Source organism: Sipha flava, unplaced genomic scaffold, assembly GCF_003268045.1.
Source record: "Sipha flava isolate LNK unplaced genomic scaffold, YSA_version1 164_pilon_pilon, whole genome shotgun sequence".
Lineage (NCBI taxonomy): Eukaryota > Metazoa > Arthropoda > Insecta > Hemiptera > Aphididae > Sipha > Sipha flava.
Genome location: NW_020271825.1, coordinates 1,252,883 through 1,269,610, shown reverse-complemented (window position 1 = coordinate 1,269,610; position 16,728 = coordinate 1,252,883). Strand labels below are relative to the sequence as shown.

General features: G+C 29.6%; 1 protein-coding gene across 1 annotated transcript; it reads right to left on the bottom strand.

Annotated features, from left to right (window-relative positions):
• Positions 1 to 7,679: 7,679 nt before the first annotated feature.
• On the bottom strand, positions 7,680 to 9,509 carry LOC112679538 (zinc finger BED domain-containing protein 5-like). Its single transcript, XM_025549384.1, has one exon. It carries the CDS (start codon positions 9,507 to 9,509, stop codon positions 7,680 to 7,682), a length of 1,830 nt encoding a protein of 609 aa, XP_025405169.1.
• Positions 9,510 to 16,728: the final 7,219 nt, after the last annotated feature.

Below are 16,728 nucleotides of genomic sequence, written 5' to 3'. Positions count from 1 at the left end.
AGTTGAAAATTCGATTCGTAATGGTTTTCGATTTAGCCGGACCACGAATTATAGAGAGAAAAATTAATTAATTCGAACAGGGGCGGTTCCAGAGTCTTAGTTAGGGGGGGGGGGGAAGTTATAATTTTACAAAATCTTATAACAAAAAGATAACAACAATTTTTACAACACAAATTCAAGTCGTCTATTTTTAAAATTGGCAAAAATATCAATAATATGATCTATTTGATCGAGAATGTCTACTTTATGATATACATTAATTAGACATAATACTGATAGTCTATCTTCAGTCATCATTGAACGAAGCCAGGTTTTTAGTCTCCGAAGTGTGGAGAAACTCCTTTCAACCGTCATACCTCTATGTGCGTGTGCGTACATATTATAATATGCATTTTTTGTTAACAATATACAATTTTTTATAAATACGGTACGGGCTTGGAAGAGGGCTGTGGCCCCTAGGTTCCCTCCTGGAGCCACCCCTGAATTCAAATAAAAGAGCGTTGAACATTTTTATTCCAAACGTATTCATTATTAAATTTGATTAAATCAATTATTTACCATATTAATAATTATATATTCCACCAGTATAAACATACAATATGGTCACACAGTGGCGTACATGTAAAATATTTGGGGGGGGGGGCATAAATTAATTGCACAATTTTTTATGATTATAATATAATCTGAAACTTTATTATAAATTATTACTAAATACTTAAAAAATTAATCATATAACAAAATCTAAATTTCTTTTTTTACTGCCAGCAAATAAATCAATAACTTCGTCAACTTCAACTGTTTTGTGTCTATAGATATTAAGCAAAGCTAACCTAACCAAGCGTTCTTCGCCCATGTTTGACCTTAACCAAGTTTTTAATCTAAGTTTAAAAGTACAAAGCAATACAAATTAAAATAAAATATAACCACACATGATGCTAAAGCATATAACCACATTATAAAATAGTGAATATATGTGACCATCACTCCTAATCCCAATTTGATCAAATATTGATATTTTATATTACATTAATAAGTGATATCAAACACGATTATAATCAGTGAAATTAAAAATATTTATAATTTACATTATTTAAGTTGAACAATTAATTTGCATTATGGCATCAAAAAACTTCTCTAGGGGAGGGGCGAATTCTCCTGTTGCCCCCCACCCCCACCCCCAAAGGTACGCCACTGTGGTCACACGTAATGCTTGATCGAATCGACAATTACAATTTAGTAATACTCAGCGATGTATTGCTAAAATAAATCATGGGTGTATGCCTTATTTCATGTAATAACTATCTTATGGTAGGAACCAAATATTTTTTTTCTCGCTTCGCTCGAACAATATTCACTTTACTTGTATTCACTAAAAATCTGATAGAATATTATATATATTATTATACTTTTGTATTTATTCTATAATACTTCTACATGCTCAACAAGTGGACTAATTATTTTATTAAGTGGTTATTGATTTTTAATTTAACCACTCTTCATATCTCTATATATTTTTAAAGTTAGAAAGCACGTGTTTATGGTATACATTTATAATATGACATACAAAAAAATTTAAGCAAAAAAGATGTAATCAAAAAAAATAGATCATGGTTAATTTTTTTTTTAAGTCCGAATTCTCCAAAGACTTGTTTTGTTTTCACTATTCGGATCTACATCTGGGTGACATTATTGACTTCTGTTGATCTATGATTTATTATCCACGAATTCACATAGACTTTGGGATCCCACTTTTCTAATGAAAACAAATTTGAATTTTTTATAAAAAAAATAAAATAGAAAAATAATAATATATCCGATACCACATCACGTCATAAATATAATCAAAAGTTTTACTATCTATATTTGTCAAATTACAAACTATACGCTAGATACGGCCGTATACCCGCATATCATCAATTTCTTATAAGCTATTCGCCATGGATAAAAATAGCGTATTGGGTATACGCCATAACCTCCGTATACCATCCAATACACCACTGGTAATATTTGTATGTGTTTGCGTGTGTAATATACCCAAAGAACGTACACAAAAATATAAAGGAGGAGGATTAATTCATTGTTCATAATAAAATAGCAATTTCCTAAATAATAAAAAAACTAAATAACGTGAGTAAAAAATCTTCCCTCTCTTAATACAATATCGTGCGATGGCATAAATATTATTTGTAACTCTCCAATAGAAAAACGACAAGACACCTTTTTTTTCGCATTTTTTATATTGTTGGTGTATAGAGCTCGGTACGTCCATATTATTATTACAAAATAAAATACATTTGAAAATAATTATTTATAAATAAAAATCTTTTATTGGATTTTCATCACATGTTATAATTACATTTTTTTTTTGTTTTTTGCTAAAAATAGCACTCATACAATTGTTATGAAAAAGGTAAAAATTTAAATTTTTTTCCAGTTTTCGAAATATCAAGCCATTATTTTACTGCGCGACACTCGTGTGTTGTGCTCCATTCAATTTAATGTACTTTAACAAAACGTGCAGGAAAATTATGGCTCGGTAAAATAACGCTAGTGTGTTGCCAGCCTAAAAGTTAGTTTTCAATCTGACAACGTTGTATACAATATTTTTTTTTTACCGTGCTCAAACGGGTCGTCAAAAAAGTCGGCAGATAACGACCGTGCTCAATCGGGTATCACCGGTTTGAAATATCTGATATTTCCTTCCATTGTTCTATTTATAATATTTCTATGAAAATGGCACGCTTTGAAAAAAAAAGAACTATTAAAATTATATGTATTATATAAGGCTTCTTTCTTTGTGTAAATAATGGTTAAAATTCATACAATCGTCTTGCCGTGCGATGAAAAAAAATTCCATCATGATACTATGGCGAATTGTTTGTGATTTATTTTTATTATTCTGTTAGTAAAGTCGATCGTAAAATATTATAATAATATATTGTTTTATTAATTTATCGATATTAGGTAAATTTTATATTCAAAGCCTAACACAATAACATACGAAAACATGTTATCAATAACTAACGTGATACCTATTATGGTATACTTGCACACGCCACCGCTGTACTGAGCATGAGAATTATTTTGGATTTGTTCGTAGTTTAATATATACACTCTTTGTTTTACACATTAAACCAAACATGATTTACATGCTTGGGATAACAAAATTATTAATATTATTATTATTATTATTATTTTTTTTTTTGGTTGAGAAAGAAGTGTACGTTTGCAAATGGCAAACTGTATTATACAATATGTATTATACCATTACAGTCGATTAGAAATAATAGACATTAAACTGAAATAATTAATGAGATTCGCCCACGTAACAATTTGAATATTATGTTTGCATACATTAATAATACACGCACTCGCACTGATTTCGAAGTCAACAATGTTATAAGCGGTAAATAAATTGCAACATCCAATAATTATTTTTTTTTAAGGAAATACAAGATATTCTTATCGGTTTGTAAGTTACTGGAAGTATAAATACTAAGGATATTATACCTATTACCTAAATATATACTAGTTATTACACACAAACACACACACAGCTTTAAAAAACAATTAAGATAGATAACTTAATTTAACAAATATCTAAGTCAGGCGCGGATCTAGAACTCAAATTGGGGGGGGGGGTCATTTTTTCAAAAGTAAAAAAAAAGATAATACACGATTACAAAATAATAAAAGTAATTTATTAATTCAAATTAGAATGTTATGAATATATGAAATTGTTAATTTTTAAAATTAAATAACAACATGTAATCTTCTTTGTTTTATTTTTCCAAATATAAAAATAAAATTATTAACATTTATGTGTATATTTTTATGAATATTGAACAAAGCGTTCCTTTTCCATGTTTAAACGAAGCCATGAAACCTTAAGCCTTAAAACGCCTAAAAGTAGAGAATGATCGCATGTTTTATGTTTTATCGCATGTTAGTATTTTTTAACATGTTATTAGAACCTAAATTAGCGATTAGCGGTGTCATAGCAAGTATATGGTATAATATTATATAAACATACTGGTAACGGATTGGGAGTAACCGAATTAGTTCCCGTTTGAAAAAGGTATTTTATTAGATATAGCTGAATTGGTTCCCGTTTGTGTACAGGTTAGGCGAGCCTCTGCATTGAGAACAAAAAACAAAATTTTAAAAGCTATATGTATGACATATAGACACAATTATTATATCGATAAGATAGAGTATAGAAATATAATAGATATTATATAGATTACTAGATATTAGCAAACAGGAAAAAAATAATAAACAATTGGAAAATTGTATGAATGAGTACATTAATGAGAAGATTACGAGAATTGAATATTTAAAGAAAGTTAGTTTTAAATTTGCAAATCAATGGTTTTAGAATATATTTATTATATTTTATTATTTGTATTTCGTCATGGGCGCCCGCAAGGGGGGGCCAAAGGGGCCATTGCCCCTACTGGGAATTTTTGTTTCAAAACTATTGTTAATTTAATACCACGCATATTAATTATAACATAATTTTATTGAGATCCATTGATGAAGTTTAGTAAAATTTATTATATTTTTAGATATTCAAAAATGTATAATCTTGAACGTATTTATTTGTTTACAATATTTACACGTAACTGCATATCGCTTAAGACTATAAATTCTTCCGAGTACCGATTTCTATGGTATTTGATTTTGTTCTCATATATTTTTAGATACACTTTGTGACCCTTAGAATTTTAATCTTGCGCCGGGTGGGATTTTATCCTGCGGGCGCGCTTGTATTTCGTACACCTAAGTGATGACTAGTCGACTTCCAAATCAATGATTTAAAATTGAATATTTTTATCATTTTTTTTTTTTTAACAAACATTAACGCATATTAACCAAGCCTACTTTAAAGTTGACAGTCCTAAGTCTGTAAAATTGAAAAGGAAAATGTGCGTAGTTAAACGGAAACCAATTCGGCTCTACCTAATAAAATACCCTTTTCAGACGAGAACCAATTCGACACATAGGTTTGGAGCTTGGGAACCAATTCGGTACCAGCCAACGGATTGACAGTAATCTTATCTAAGATAAGTTATATTAGATAAGTTATCTTTCCGTCGAAGGTCGAACACTCAAAAATTTCCACAGATTTACTATTATATTTATATTTATTCGCCAACAAAATTATAGTCTATCATTAAGTTTATAATCACTATTAATATTCTTAGTTGGATGGAAATTATGATTTTATGAACAAGTGGTTATGTAGTTTAAATGTACATAAATGTAATATGTTGTATAACATTTTTATTGCAAGAAAAAATCTAATTGAAAAAAAATTAAAAACGCATTTTATGCATATTTTAATTTTTAAATAAACAAGAAGAATCTAATCTTGATCAGTTTTTCTGGGGGGGAGGTCATGACCCCCATGACCCTCCCCCTAGATCCGCGCCTGATCTAAGTAGAAAACATAAAGTTGGTAAGTAGTCAAATAACACATTCCTATAGGCGTGCGCAACCTTTGTGGCACGGTGGGCCAAGTCATTGTTAAATTAGGATCAAAAGCAAATTTATAATTGATAGTAATTAGGTCAGGTTATTGTATTCAAGTTCACAAAATAACATAATTACAATATTAAAATAACATAATTTACAGTAATTAATATAATAATTACAATTCATAATTCTATTCTTCTTTCACTAGGAGTTAATGTGTGTGTGTGAAACTAAATTTTCCCATTTTATGTTATACTTATGAATAGTATCACTCAATACCTTAAAAATATTTTCAGCATTGACTGAGGTAATTTGTTTCATACAAATAAACTGTTCATATGGACATCTTTTTTGTGTGTCAAAATATCGTACCCCAATAGACAGCTGCTCGTGGTGACCACAGTTGCTTGTTTCATCGGCTATTATTGATACTTTTTTATTGGCAATTGTACTCTGCAATTGTCTTTTCATTACTAAGTTAACTGATTGTATAATGTCATTTTGAATACGATTACTTGTATAAAGAGCGTTCTGGGGTCCGGATATAAAATGCTGGTCAAAAACTGGATCATACATTCGCAATAGCCTAACAATGTCCAAAAATAGTCCTTTGTGTACATCATTAGTTTTTTCAGTATGCCTACGAAATGATTTACCACCAACGCCCAAAAAAAGTACAATATCTATTAATTTCTTCATTGTTTCTTTATTTTTCAGTCGATTTATCTCCTTTTGACTGCGTATATCTTCTCTTTGTTGATCTAAAATGACATCTATTAATTTTGAATTGGGATTCAAAAAAGTTTTTAATAATGTAGTACTATTGAGGTGACATGTTAATCGCTGGTGAACATTAAACTTTTCTGTAGCTACTTTCCAATTTGTAAACCCAATTTTTGAAAAAACTATTTCAAACTGTCCAGCATTAAGCTCAATTGAACCACAAAACATTCGACAAGGAAAACAATAAACAGCATTCTTTTTAGAACTATATTCTAGCCAAGAAAACATCAAATACCATGACTTTTGGAAGCTTCGGTGCCTACTGCCAAAAACACTTCTTGGATAATTAGTTAATTCTGGTTGATATGGTCCTTTGATAACTTTTTGTTTGAAGTCGGTTTGGTTTTTAGGAACTGGATTTGTGGGGTCATCAGGGTGTATATCATTGGTATCTAACGGCGCGTTCGCCGTGGAGGCCTACTTTTCTTTCAGCCGTTCGATCATTGCAACTCGGCGTGCTTTCAGAAACCATTTCAATATCGCACCTGTAGGTCGTGTGCCTGATCGGAAATCGATTTGTTTGTGGGTGGACACGTTCAGGGATACCGGTAGTGTGCAGAAAAAACATAATGGACCTTCCAGAACCGTCAGGACGCCAGAAAACATCGAAAGGATAAGGGCGGCGATTTTGAAATCCCCTAGGCGATCTGCACTCAAACATTCGGCTGCTTTAGGGATTTCTAGTCGCACAGTGAGACGAATTCTTCATGAGGAACTTAATTTTCACCCATACAAATTGGCAGTGGTGCAACAACTTAATCCACGCGATTATGTTGCGTGAAAAAATGCATGTGAAGCCTTCCTCGAAAACATGCCTCAGGACGCCCTTGTTTTCTTTAGTGACGAGGCACACTCATCAAGTAAAGTCGCACATACAGCCAACAACAAGATAGATTGTAATATGTATAACTAAACTTGTATATTTTCGAAAATTTGCTTTATTATTTTTATGGAATCACATTTTATTTTAAGATCGTTTATAATAAACCATTCTATGTCTATACATAGATATTGTCTAATGGCTAATAACAATCGTAATTCTGATAACCGATATAATATAATACTCGTAGCATAGCACTGCCACAAATAATGTACGTGTGTATATATGTATATGTTTAAATATAGATCAGAGGTATTCAAACTTTTTCATCCCAAGGCTCCTTTGAGTCTTCACAAAATATTAACGGCTCCCAAATTAAAAATGACAAAAAAATCAATTGTTTATACTTTATATGAATGTAATTTATATTTTATATTTTATACTAATTATTTATTTACCGTATTACATATTATATAAAAAAAAAATATAAATAAGTAGTTATTGTAGAAAAAAATATAGGTAATACAATATTTTATGTTTAGTCTTAGGAAATATAAATCAATAAAATAACAAATTAATATTACTTAATACTAGATTTTTAGTGAGATGGATGCGCTTGTTTATGCTTTATAATATGTTCAAATCGTGGCTCAAGTTTGGAAATAGCTATTCTCATCTCCTTCTCAACGTTCACTTTTGACCGATATTTTGTTTTAATTACAGCTAACGCAGAAAACCCGGTTTCACAGAGGTACGAAGTTGCAAAAGGTGTTAAATTTTTCAAAGCTTTGGTGGCCAATTCAGTGTATTGTAGTTTCACATGCGTCCAAAATTGTGTTAACGACGATGATCCGAACATGGTCTTCATTGTGGAATCTGATGTTACATCGATCCACTGTTCTTGTTCAATAGATAACAAATTTGTTGGAAGGTCAGCATTGAAGGGATCTTTGATCCAATTTTGTTGTTGAGTATTTTGTGGAAAATAGTGTTCGAAATGAACTTTAAGGTTAGATAAGTGGTCAATGAACTCATTTTTGACGATCTCATTCAAGTTCATATCATTTTCTCTTAGAAATGTATGGAGCGTAGGAAAGCAGTCATTAAAAGTGTCCTCTTCTATTTTAGTCTTCCATAAAACTAATTTTCTTTGGAAAGCCGTAATTTTATCAAGAAGCTCAAAAATATGGGTTTCATTTCCTTGCAACGATTTATTTAATATATTTAGCTTTGAAAAAATATCAGAAAGATATGACAGTTTTGTAAGAAAATCAGTGTCTTCAAATTTTTTGTGGTATTCATGGTGTTCTAAAAGAAAAAGATGAAGTTCTTTTCTAAGTTCAAATACTCTTGCCACTACATTTCCACGTGAAAGCCATCGAGAATTACAATAATAAAGTAAGGAAGTGTGCTCAGATCCCATATCAACACACATTTGTTCGAAACATCTGGATTTCAACGGACGAGTTTTGACGAAGTTAACGATTTTAATAGTTGATTGCAATACTTCATCAAGAGTTGGACTGATAGATTTTGAAGCGAGAGCTTCTCTGTGAATTATGCAATGAGTCCATACAGCAAATGGGGCTTTTTTTTTAATGAGGGCTTGAAGTCCGTTGTAACATCCTGACATCGAACGAGCTCCATCAGTACAAATACCACAGCACATTTCCCACATTAAATTATTTTCCGTAATGAAAGAATCGAGCATTTGGAACAAGTCTACTGCTCTAGCTTGACTTTTAATAGTTCGGCAAAATAAAATATCTTCGTGAAAAACGCCACTATCTATAAACCTCACGTAACAGATTAGGTGGCCATTATTATTATTATCAGTGGCTTCGTCCAGTTGTAGAGAAAAATATTTGCCTTTTAATTTATCTATCAATTGATCGTTAATGTCTTCAGCCAAATCAAGTATTCTGCGACTAATAGTAGTATCTGATAATGGTATGTTCATTAATTGCTTGGCAGCAGCCTCCCCAAGCATAATTGACACCATATCCATTGCTGCTGGTAAAATGAGCTGTTCTGCAATAGTGTGTGGTTTTTTACATTTAGCGACTTGATAAGCAACTCTGTAAGATGCAAGCAGAGCCTTAGAAGGGATCTTAGCATGCTTGGCAAAGGTTGTCTTTTGTTCACGCATTGCTTTTAATTTTGACTCAAAATATGTACGTGGTTTGTTTTTCAATGTTTGATGTACCGTTTCCAAATGACGTTTCATTTTATTAGGGAGCATGGTTTCAACAGCCATCACTTTGAAACAAATAACACACTGTGGACGTTCTTCATTCTCCACTACCGTATACGTAAAATCATAATCCATGTAACTCTCATCATATTTACGGTGTTTTGATTTTCTTACAGTATTAGAACTATCAAATTCCGGATTATCACGTTTAGGTCTGTTCAAAAATTTATCCATCCTGATAAAACTCTAAAACTTAACTCTTAACTAACACAAGAAAACTATCAATTTTGTACACGTTAATAATCAATAGACGAACACAACTCGCGACTAGTTCTGCCAAACACGACTACGCAGTACGCACTGACTAACGAACTAACGATAACAGTCGATGGTTACAAACTTACAACACGGGCTATTATTATTATAACAATTTGGCCGCTATATTGCTATAATAATAATAACTGGTTTTTATAATCAAGTACCTACTATAAATATAAAACTTCAATTTATCGTTATCGCTATAACATTATGGAAACAAATTAGAGCTATATTTAGCGAATGATTATTGTAGACAATGTAGACAATTCAACATTTCCCAACCGGTGTGCGTCAATGATAATTATAAACGTTTTTCATAAAAATATTTATTGGATTTCAATTATATGACGTGGCTCCCTTCGACAACTCCCGCGACGCCCCTGGGAGCCGCGACGCACAGTTTGAATACCTCTGATATAGATTATTATTTGACAATGATTATTTTATACGACTATCAAAAATATCACTCAATTTTATTATTTTAACCGAGTTTGTACGTATTCATTATAATCTGATAGGTAGTCAGATTCAGGTTTAATTTTTATTTTCAATTTTTAAAATCGAAGCATAAAATTCTAGTGGAAAATTGAGGTTGTTGGTGGCCCCTAAGACTACAAAAGAAGACCCTTTTACCGGGGCATTGCCCCTGCGGTTGTTGCGGCACTGCTCGCAGGGTGGCCCACCCCGTGCGCACGCCTATGCACATTCCAAAATTCTATTTTTAATTTTGGCAAATTTGTTGATTGTTTCATCAATGGATACAATAATATTTTTATGCACATGCAGCAAAGCCAAACCTGTTAGTCTGTGCTGGCCTATTCTTGATCCTAACCATGTTTTCAATTTACAAAAATATATTTTTGGCCAATATTTGCAAGTTAAAGAATATGGAAACAAATATTGTCAGTTATTATGATTATTATTTCTAGTTCTATAAAATACACAAATATGCATGCATTTGTATACAAAAAATTGACTAAATACCTATGCACAGTAAAAAGTACCAGATATTATGCTGTAAAAAAAAAAAAAAAATAGATGAGTAAAATTATTAAGGAATTATATAACTCTAATGAATACAAAAATATACAATATGCATAAATGCACCAAAAAATGAATAACTAGAAAATATGTGGTAAAAAAAGTGTTACTTTAAATTACTTTATATTATCTGATGAATATCTCGGTTATAGTTGTAAATATCTATAACCGTAGCAATATCCGTGAAAGATAATACCGCTATTTGTTCCACAACCAAAAATATTATGACATAAGAAGATAAACAAAAATTGATACCCATGATTAAATTGACATATTATTGAATTTATTATCATATTATAATTATGAACTAATAATTTATATTCTTAATTATTTATACATTACATTTTTTAAATAAATCAATGTATTATATTCAAAAAAAAATACGAGCCATAGAGGAGCGAATGCCCCCTTCGCCCCCTCCTCAAATATGCCCTTGACACACACACACACATTTATTAAATATAGTTATAACCCGTGTTGTAGGTGTAACTGTATTTTTGTATTTGACTTTCACTTCGTCGATGGGTTAATTCACATCGCAACAGTTCATCGAGATCAAGATATGCATAAAACACACACGCATATACACATACTCGTACATACTTACATACATACATATATATATAGGGATCTGAGGTGTACCTGTATAGATACCAATTTATTATTATTTTCGGGTTATTAGTTCCCTCGAGCATGTCGCCCGCATTTGATTAATGACACGTGCGTGTCGCTGCAAAATGTTAACACTCAAACCTTTTTCGAACGTTTATTCGGCGATATACATATCGACGTGAACATGTATAGTATATTGGAAGCGGCTCATTGATAAGTTACAACGAAAGACCGTTGTAGCAAAACGTGACCTAAGTCCGATAATAAGACAAAATATATTTGACATGTATATAATTTGCACGTATTATAATATATTATGTTCCATCTCATAAATCGATTATCAGCAAGTTACACCGCGGAAATGTCAAGGATATGGATGTCTATTAATATTTGATGTCCGTCAGTTACGTATTTGAATTGTCACGGTGTCTCTCGCAATAATATCCGTTATTTCGTCGGGAATAAAAAATTTATTTATAGCAATACGAATGTATAAGTGGGTAATGATACAGCTGCACCTACCAGGGCTGTATTAGCGCATAGGCATTATGTCTAGGGCCAACGAAAATGTGTGGCTACGATTTTTTTGTAGTATGCAAATTGGTATAAAAATTTTTTTTATGGTTTTCGACAATTTATAAAATAAGTAAATATAAATTTTATATTATGTATGTCTTGGATTAAAATTAATTTTTATCCGGGCCTGGCGCCTACGCTTAGTTCGTTTTACAAGATTGTGTAGCAGTGGCGACGCCAGAATTTTAATACTAAGTGGGCCAGGCTGGGGTCCAAATTTTTTAGGGAGGGCCAAATTATTGACTTGATATATATATATATATATATATATATATAATATATACACTTCATCATGTTAACTTACTAAAACAATGATTTGTAAACATGTATTAATAGTATTTATTTCCTAACAAAATATATATTCATGTAAACACTTTTTAATTTTTATACTTCCAAACCCAAAATTATACTAAATACCAATTACACCATCAGGTATCAATTGTAGTACAATTGAATTTCTATAACTATAAAAACATAACTACAAGTATTTTAAACTGACAATAAACATTATATTATGTTGTAATACCAATTCAAATAAACAATTCAACGAAATATTTTATTATATAAAAAAAAAAACAACATAAATATAATATTTTAAGATAAAATAAAAAACAACTGTGTTTAAAGTTTAAATTGAACAATTAAAAACTTTTAATATTAATTATTTGTTTTCTCAATAAAAATTGGAAATAATAAGAACGATAAGATAATAATATATTATATAAGTACCTGTATAACACATATAGGTAAGTTAAAAAAGACAGCAATAAAATACATAATAATATAAATAATTTATTTGAATAAAATTCTTCTATTGTTATGACATTCAGCAAGAATATTGATTATATCCTCAATATTTAATGATTTTGCTTCAGATTTTTCTATAGCAATTATGCTTAAGCTAGATAGATTATCGTGAAGCATAGAATTTCTCAAATATGATTTAATTATTTTCATATATGAAAAAGTTCTTTCACATGCTGCTGAAGATACAGGTATTGTAATTGCAATAGTACATAACTTGTATAATTCAAAAAATGCTAATTGATAATCCAATAAAAATTTATGATATTGAAAAATAGTTTTTATAGAATGGTATTTTAATTCAAATTGTTTTATTGATTTTCTAATAATGTTTAATTCAGAATCTAAGGAATCAATATCACACATATAAGCTAAAGCAAATGGATGAATAAGATTTTTATCCAAAATATTACTATTTCTTTACACTAATTCCCATCAATAAATCTTCGTTATTAGAAAATCTTTTACTTAGTTCAGCATTGATTTTATCTATAATAATTAAATAAAGGTTTTTTTGAAAATCAGTTTCTGAACTTAAGTTCAGTATTAATACTGAACTTTCCAATTAACTACCATGAACTATAAATTTTTGCAAATGTTTGGATAATTTTTTAATTCTGTTTTTTTCTTTATTTTGTGCAGAAGGGTGTTTTATATTTAATTTATTTGCCATTAATTTGGATTCACTATATAATTTTGAATGATAACTTAGATCATTTCTTATTTCACAAAAATGTTTTTTAAGATAATTCATTAATATAATTGCTTTGGCCATAGGCCATTTTCAGCATTTTTATCTTGTAAATATTTGGTTAACAAGTTAATTTGGGAAAGTAAATCATTAAAAAAAAAGTTATAAATATATAAATTTAAAATTTATGTTCTTAAGTAAACCAGTAGCTTTTGAGGAACGCATACTTTTTTCATTTGATATCTTATATAATAACAACAGTATAACTTCCAAAGTAGCTTTAACAGCTCGACATGTATGAATTTGAGATGACTAACGATTAAGGCATAATCTTTTAAGTTCAATTGGTTTTGGAATTTTTAAAATGTATTATCAATAAACTCAATAAACTCAATAAACTCAATAAGCTCAATAAACTTAGAATGAATTGAAGATCCAGATATAAAATTATATAAACTTTGTAAAAAATTAAAAAAAAAAATTTACTTCATCTACATTTTTTGCTACATTTACAAGAACTAAATTAAGACAATGATTATGACAATGAATATAAAAAGCATGAGGAACTTTATTTTTAAATAAAGCTTGAATTCCATTAATTGAACCTCTCATAACATTAGCTCCATCATATGTCTGTGCAACACATTTATTTATATCAATCTTACATTTATTTAATTTTATTTGAATATGATTAAATAATGTGTTTGCATCTAAATTTTTTAGTGGAGTAAACCCTAAAAATTGCTCTTTAATTTCATTGTTATAATAATATCTAACAACAACTGATAATTGTTCAGTTTTTGTAACATCCTTAGTTTCATCTATCATTATTGCAAAATACATAGATTTGTCTAGTTCAGAAGATATTTTATTTACTATCATACTAGCCATGATGTGAATTAATTCTTTCTGTATTGAATGAATATCATATGATAATAAATCAAAAACTAAAATCCTCGTCTGTAGTCGAAATGAAGTAGCTAAGTCAGACATAAAACTAGATGGTGACACGCTTGAAGTAGTAGATAAATATAAGTATTTGGAAAATATGATAACAAATGATGGAGTATGCGCTCAAGAAATAAGATGCAGATTACAACAGGCACGATGTGCATTCCAAAAATGAAAGGGCCTACTTACTTCTAGAAATATAGACTTGAAAATAAGGAAAAATCTACTAAAGATCTGCGTCTAGAGCGTGGCACTTTATGGTAGTGAGACATGGACAATAAAGAAGGCTGAAGAAAAGAAAATATTGGCATTCGAAGTGTGGTGCTACAGAATTCTCAAAATAAGTTGGGTGGATCATATAACAAATGAAGAAGTTTTTCGAATAGTAGGAGAGGTTTTCTGAAAGCTTTGAAGATAAGAAGAGCTAAGCTAATGGAACATACACTACGACATAACAATTTACTAGGTAGAATAATAGAAGGATATATAGAAGGAAAGAATAGTCGAAGAAGGCCACCACTCGAATACATAAGACAAGTAGTGAGGGATATAGGGTGTGGAACATGCTATGAACTAAAGCGTAAAGCGGAAATGCGTGAAGAATGGAGGAATAATGCCAACCAGCCCTTGGGTTGTTAACACGAAAATATATATATATATGCAGGCACGATAGGCACGTGTCTACAGCGGCAAATTTTTGAAGGTTATACGTTTTATGGTATTACATATAATTTTTTATTATTACATTATGTATTACATATAATTATATTTATATACGTTTTTAGTTTTTCTGACATAGTAAAATATGTTATATATATTTTCCTATCCGAAAAAAATAGTAGACAATAGCTTATCCCATCAACAGTTAACAAGATTTACATTTTCATAATTTCTTATCGCCGTCTATATATATATTAAGGTGATCTTTAATTTTGAACTTTTGAAATTTTGATTTCTTTCCTCTTCATTTTGTTAGTTGATTTTAGAAAATATTGTGTATTCAATTTTACTATGACAACTCTTTTACTTAATTAATGTATATTTTATAGTAAATAAATGATAAATTGGTCTATTTTACTTATTAAGGGTGGCTATTTTTCACAGGCTTACAAGCGGGAAACATGTTAATATGCCCCTGGTTGGGAGTTCACTTCGTCTCAAAAATGTTTAACCTATTTTTGTATTTATTATACAATTTAGATACTTGAACGTCTTAAATAGTAATTATTAAATGGACAATTTTACAATTTATTTTTGATTGTATTAATTCATTTATTACTCGTATACTAATCCACTACGGCACTACCTACTACTCTAAAAATATGGTCTGATCATGAATAGACTTAAACCCCGAGTTCGGCGCCACTACACGAGAGAATTTTATTAAAGATTTGGTATGTGGGGTATTAAATCCTCTAAAAAGTCACACAGTGTGTGATGTTTTCGGAGTTCAATCCTTACAAATTGAAATTCAATAGATATCATCCAACGGATCGAGTTTTTCGTTACTTTACTAATTTAAAAGACCCGGTCCGATAATACATTTTTATTTATTGATAATAATTATTTTATTATTATTTTTTAATATATTATTATTATTATATTTTACTATCAACTCTTGTAATAATGGCATACGGCCAAACAAGTCCCATTTAGCAAGCATGTTTTTTACCCACTTACACGTCATTTTCCTTTTTGAAATATAATGGTACTCGACGATCAACAGTGGTGCCAACTATAAATGTTTAAAATCTTACTATTTATAAAAAAATCCGTAGATAATGCACGAAATCCGTAATTTTTTTTATATTTTTATAGATATGTATTCTTCTCTTTTAATACATTAAAATATTTTAACTATAAAATTAATCAATTGTAAAATAATGACATCATACAAATTGATTTCTATATTAAAATGAGCAATTTATTTTTTTAATCACAGTAGGTAAATAACATAATAAATTTATAAACATTCTTATATCTTTGAATTCAAATCAAACAAAACTATATCCATACTAAGTTGCAGTATGAAAACAAAACATTCTATAAAATATATACTCAAATCTATTATATAATATAAAAGGTATTAAACATTTTAAAAATAAAATAAATTAGGGACTTCCTGTATGCTTAAGAGTAGAAAATTAAAATACAATGTTTTTGCTTAAAATCATACATAAACTGGTTGAATTTATTCAAATGTTCTTTTTGAAAATCATAATCATAACATTAAATTTTTTTGATAGCTGTTTTTGAATTTAATATCCCTTCAATACTTTCTGAGTTCAATGCATTCCTTTGTTTTGTTTTAATTACATTTACAGAAGAAAAAATTCTTTCAATATTGGCACTGGAATGTGGTAAACAAAGCAATCCTCTCACAAAATTTGATAGTAGAGGAAAAACCAAAGTATCATTGCTATATTTGAATGTACTCAATTTGTACCAAAACTATGATGT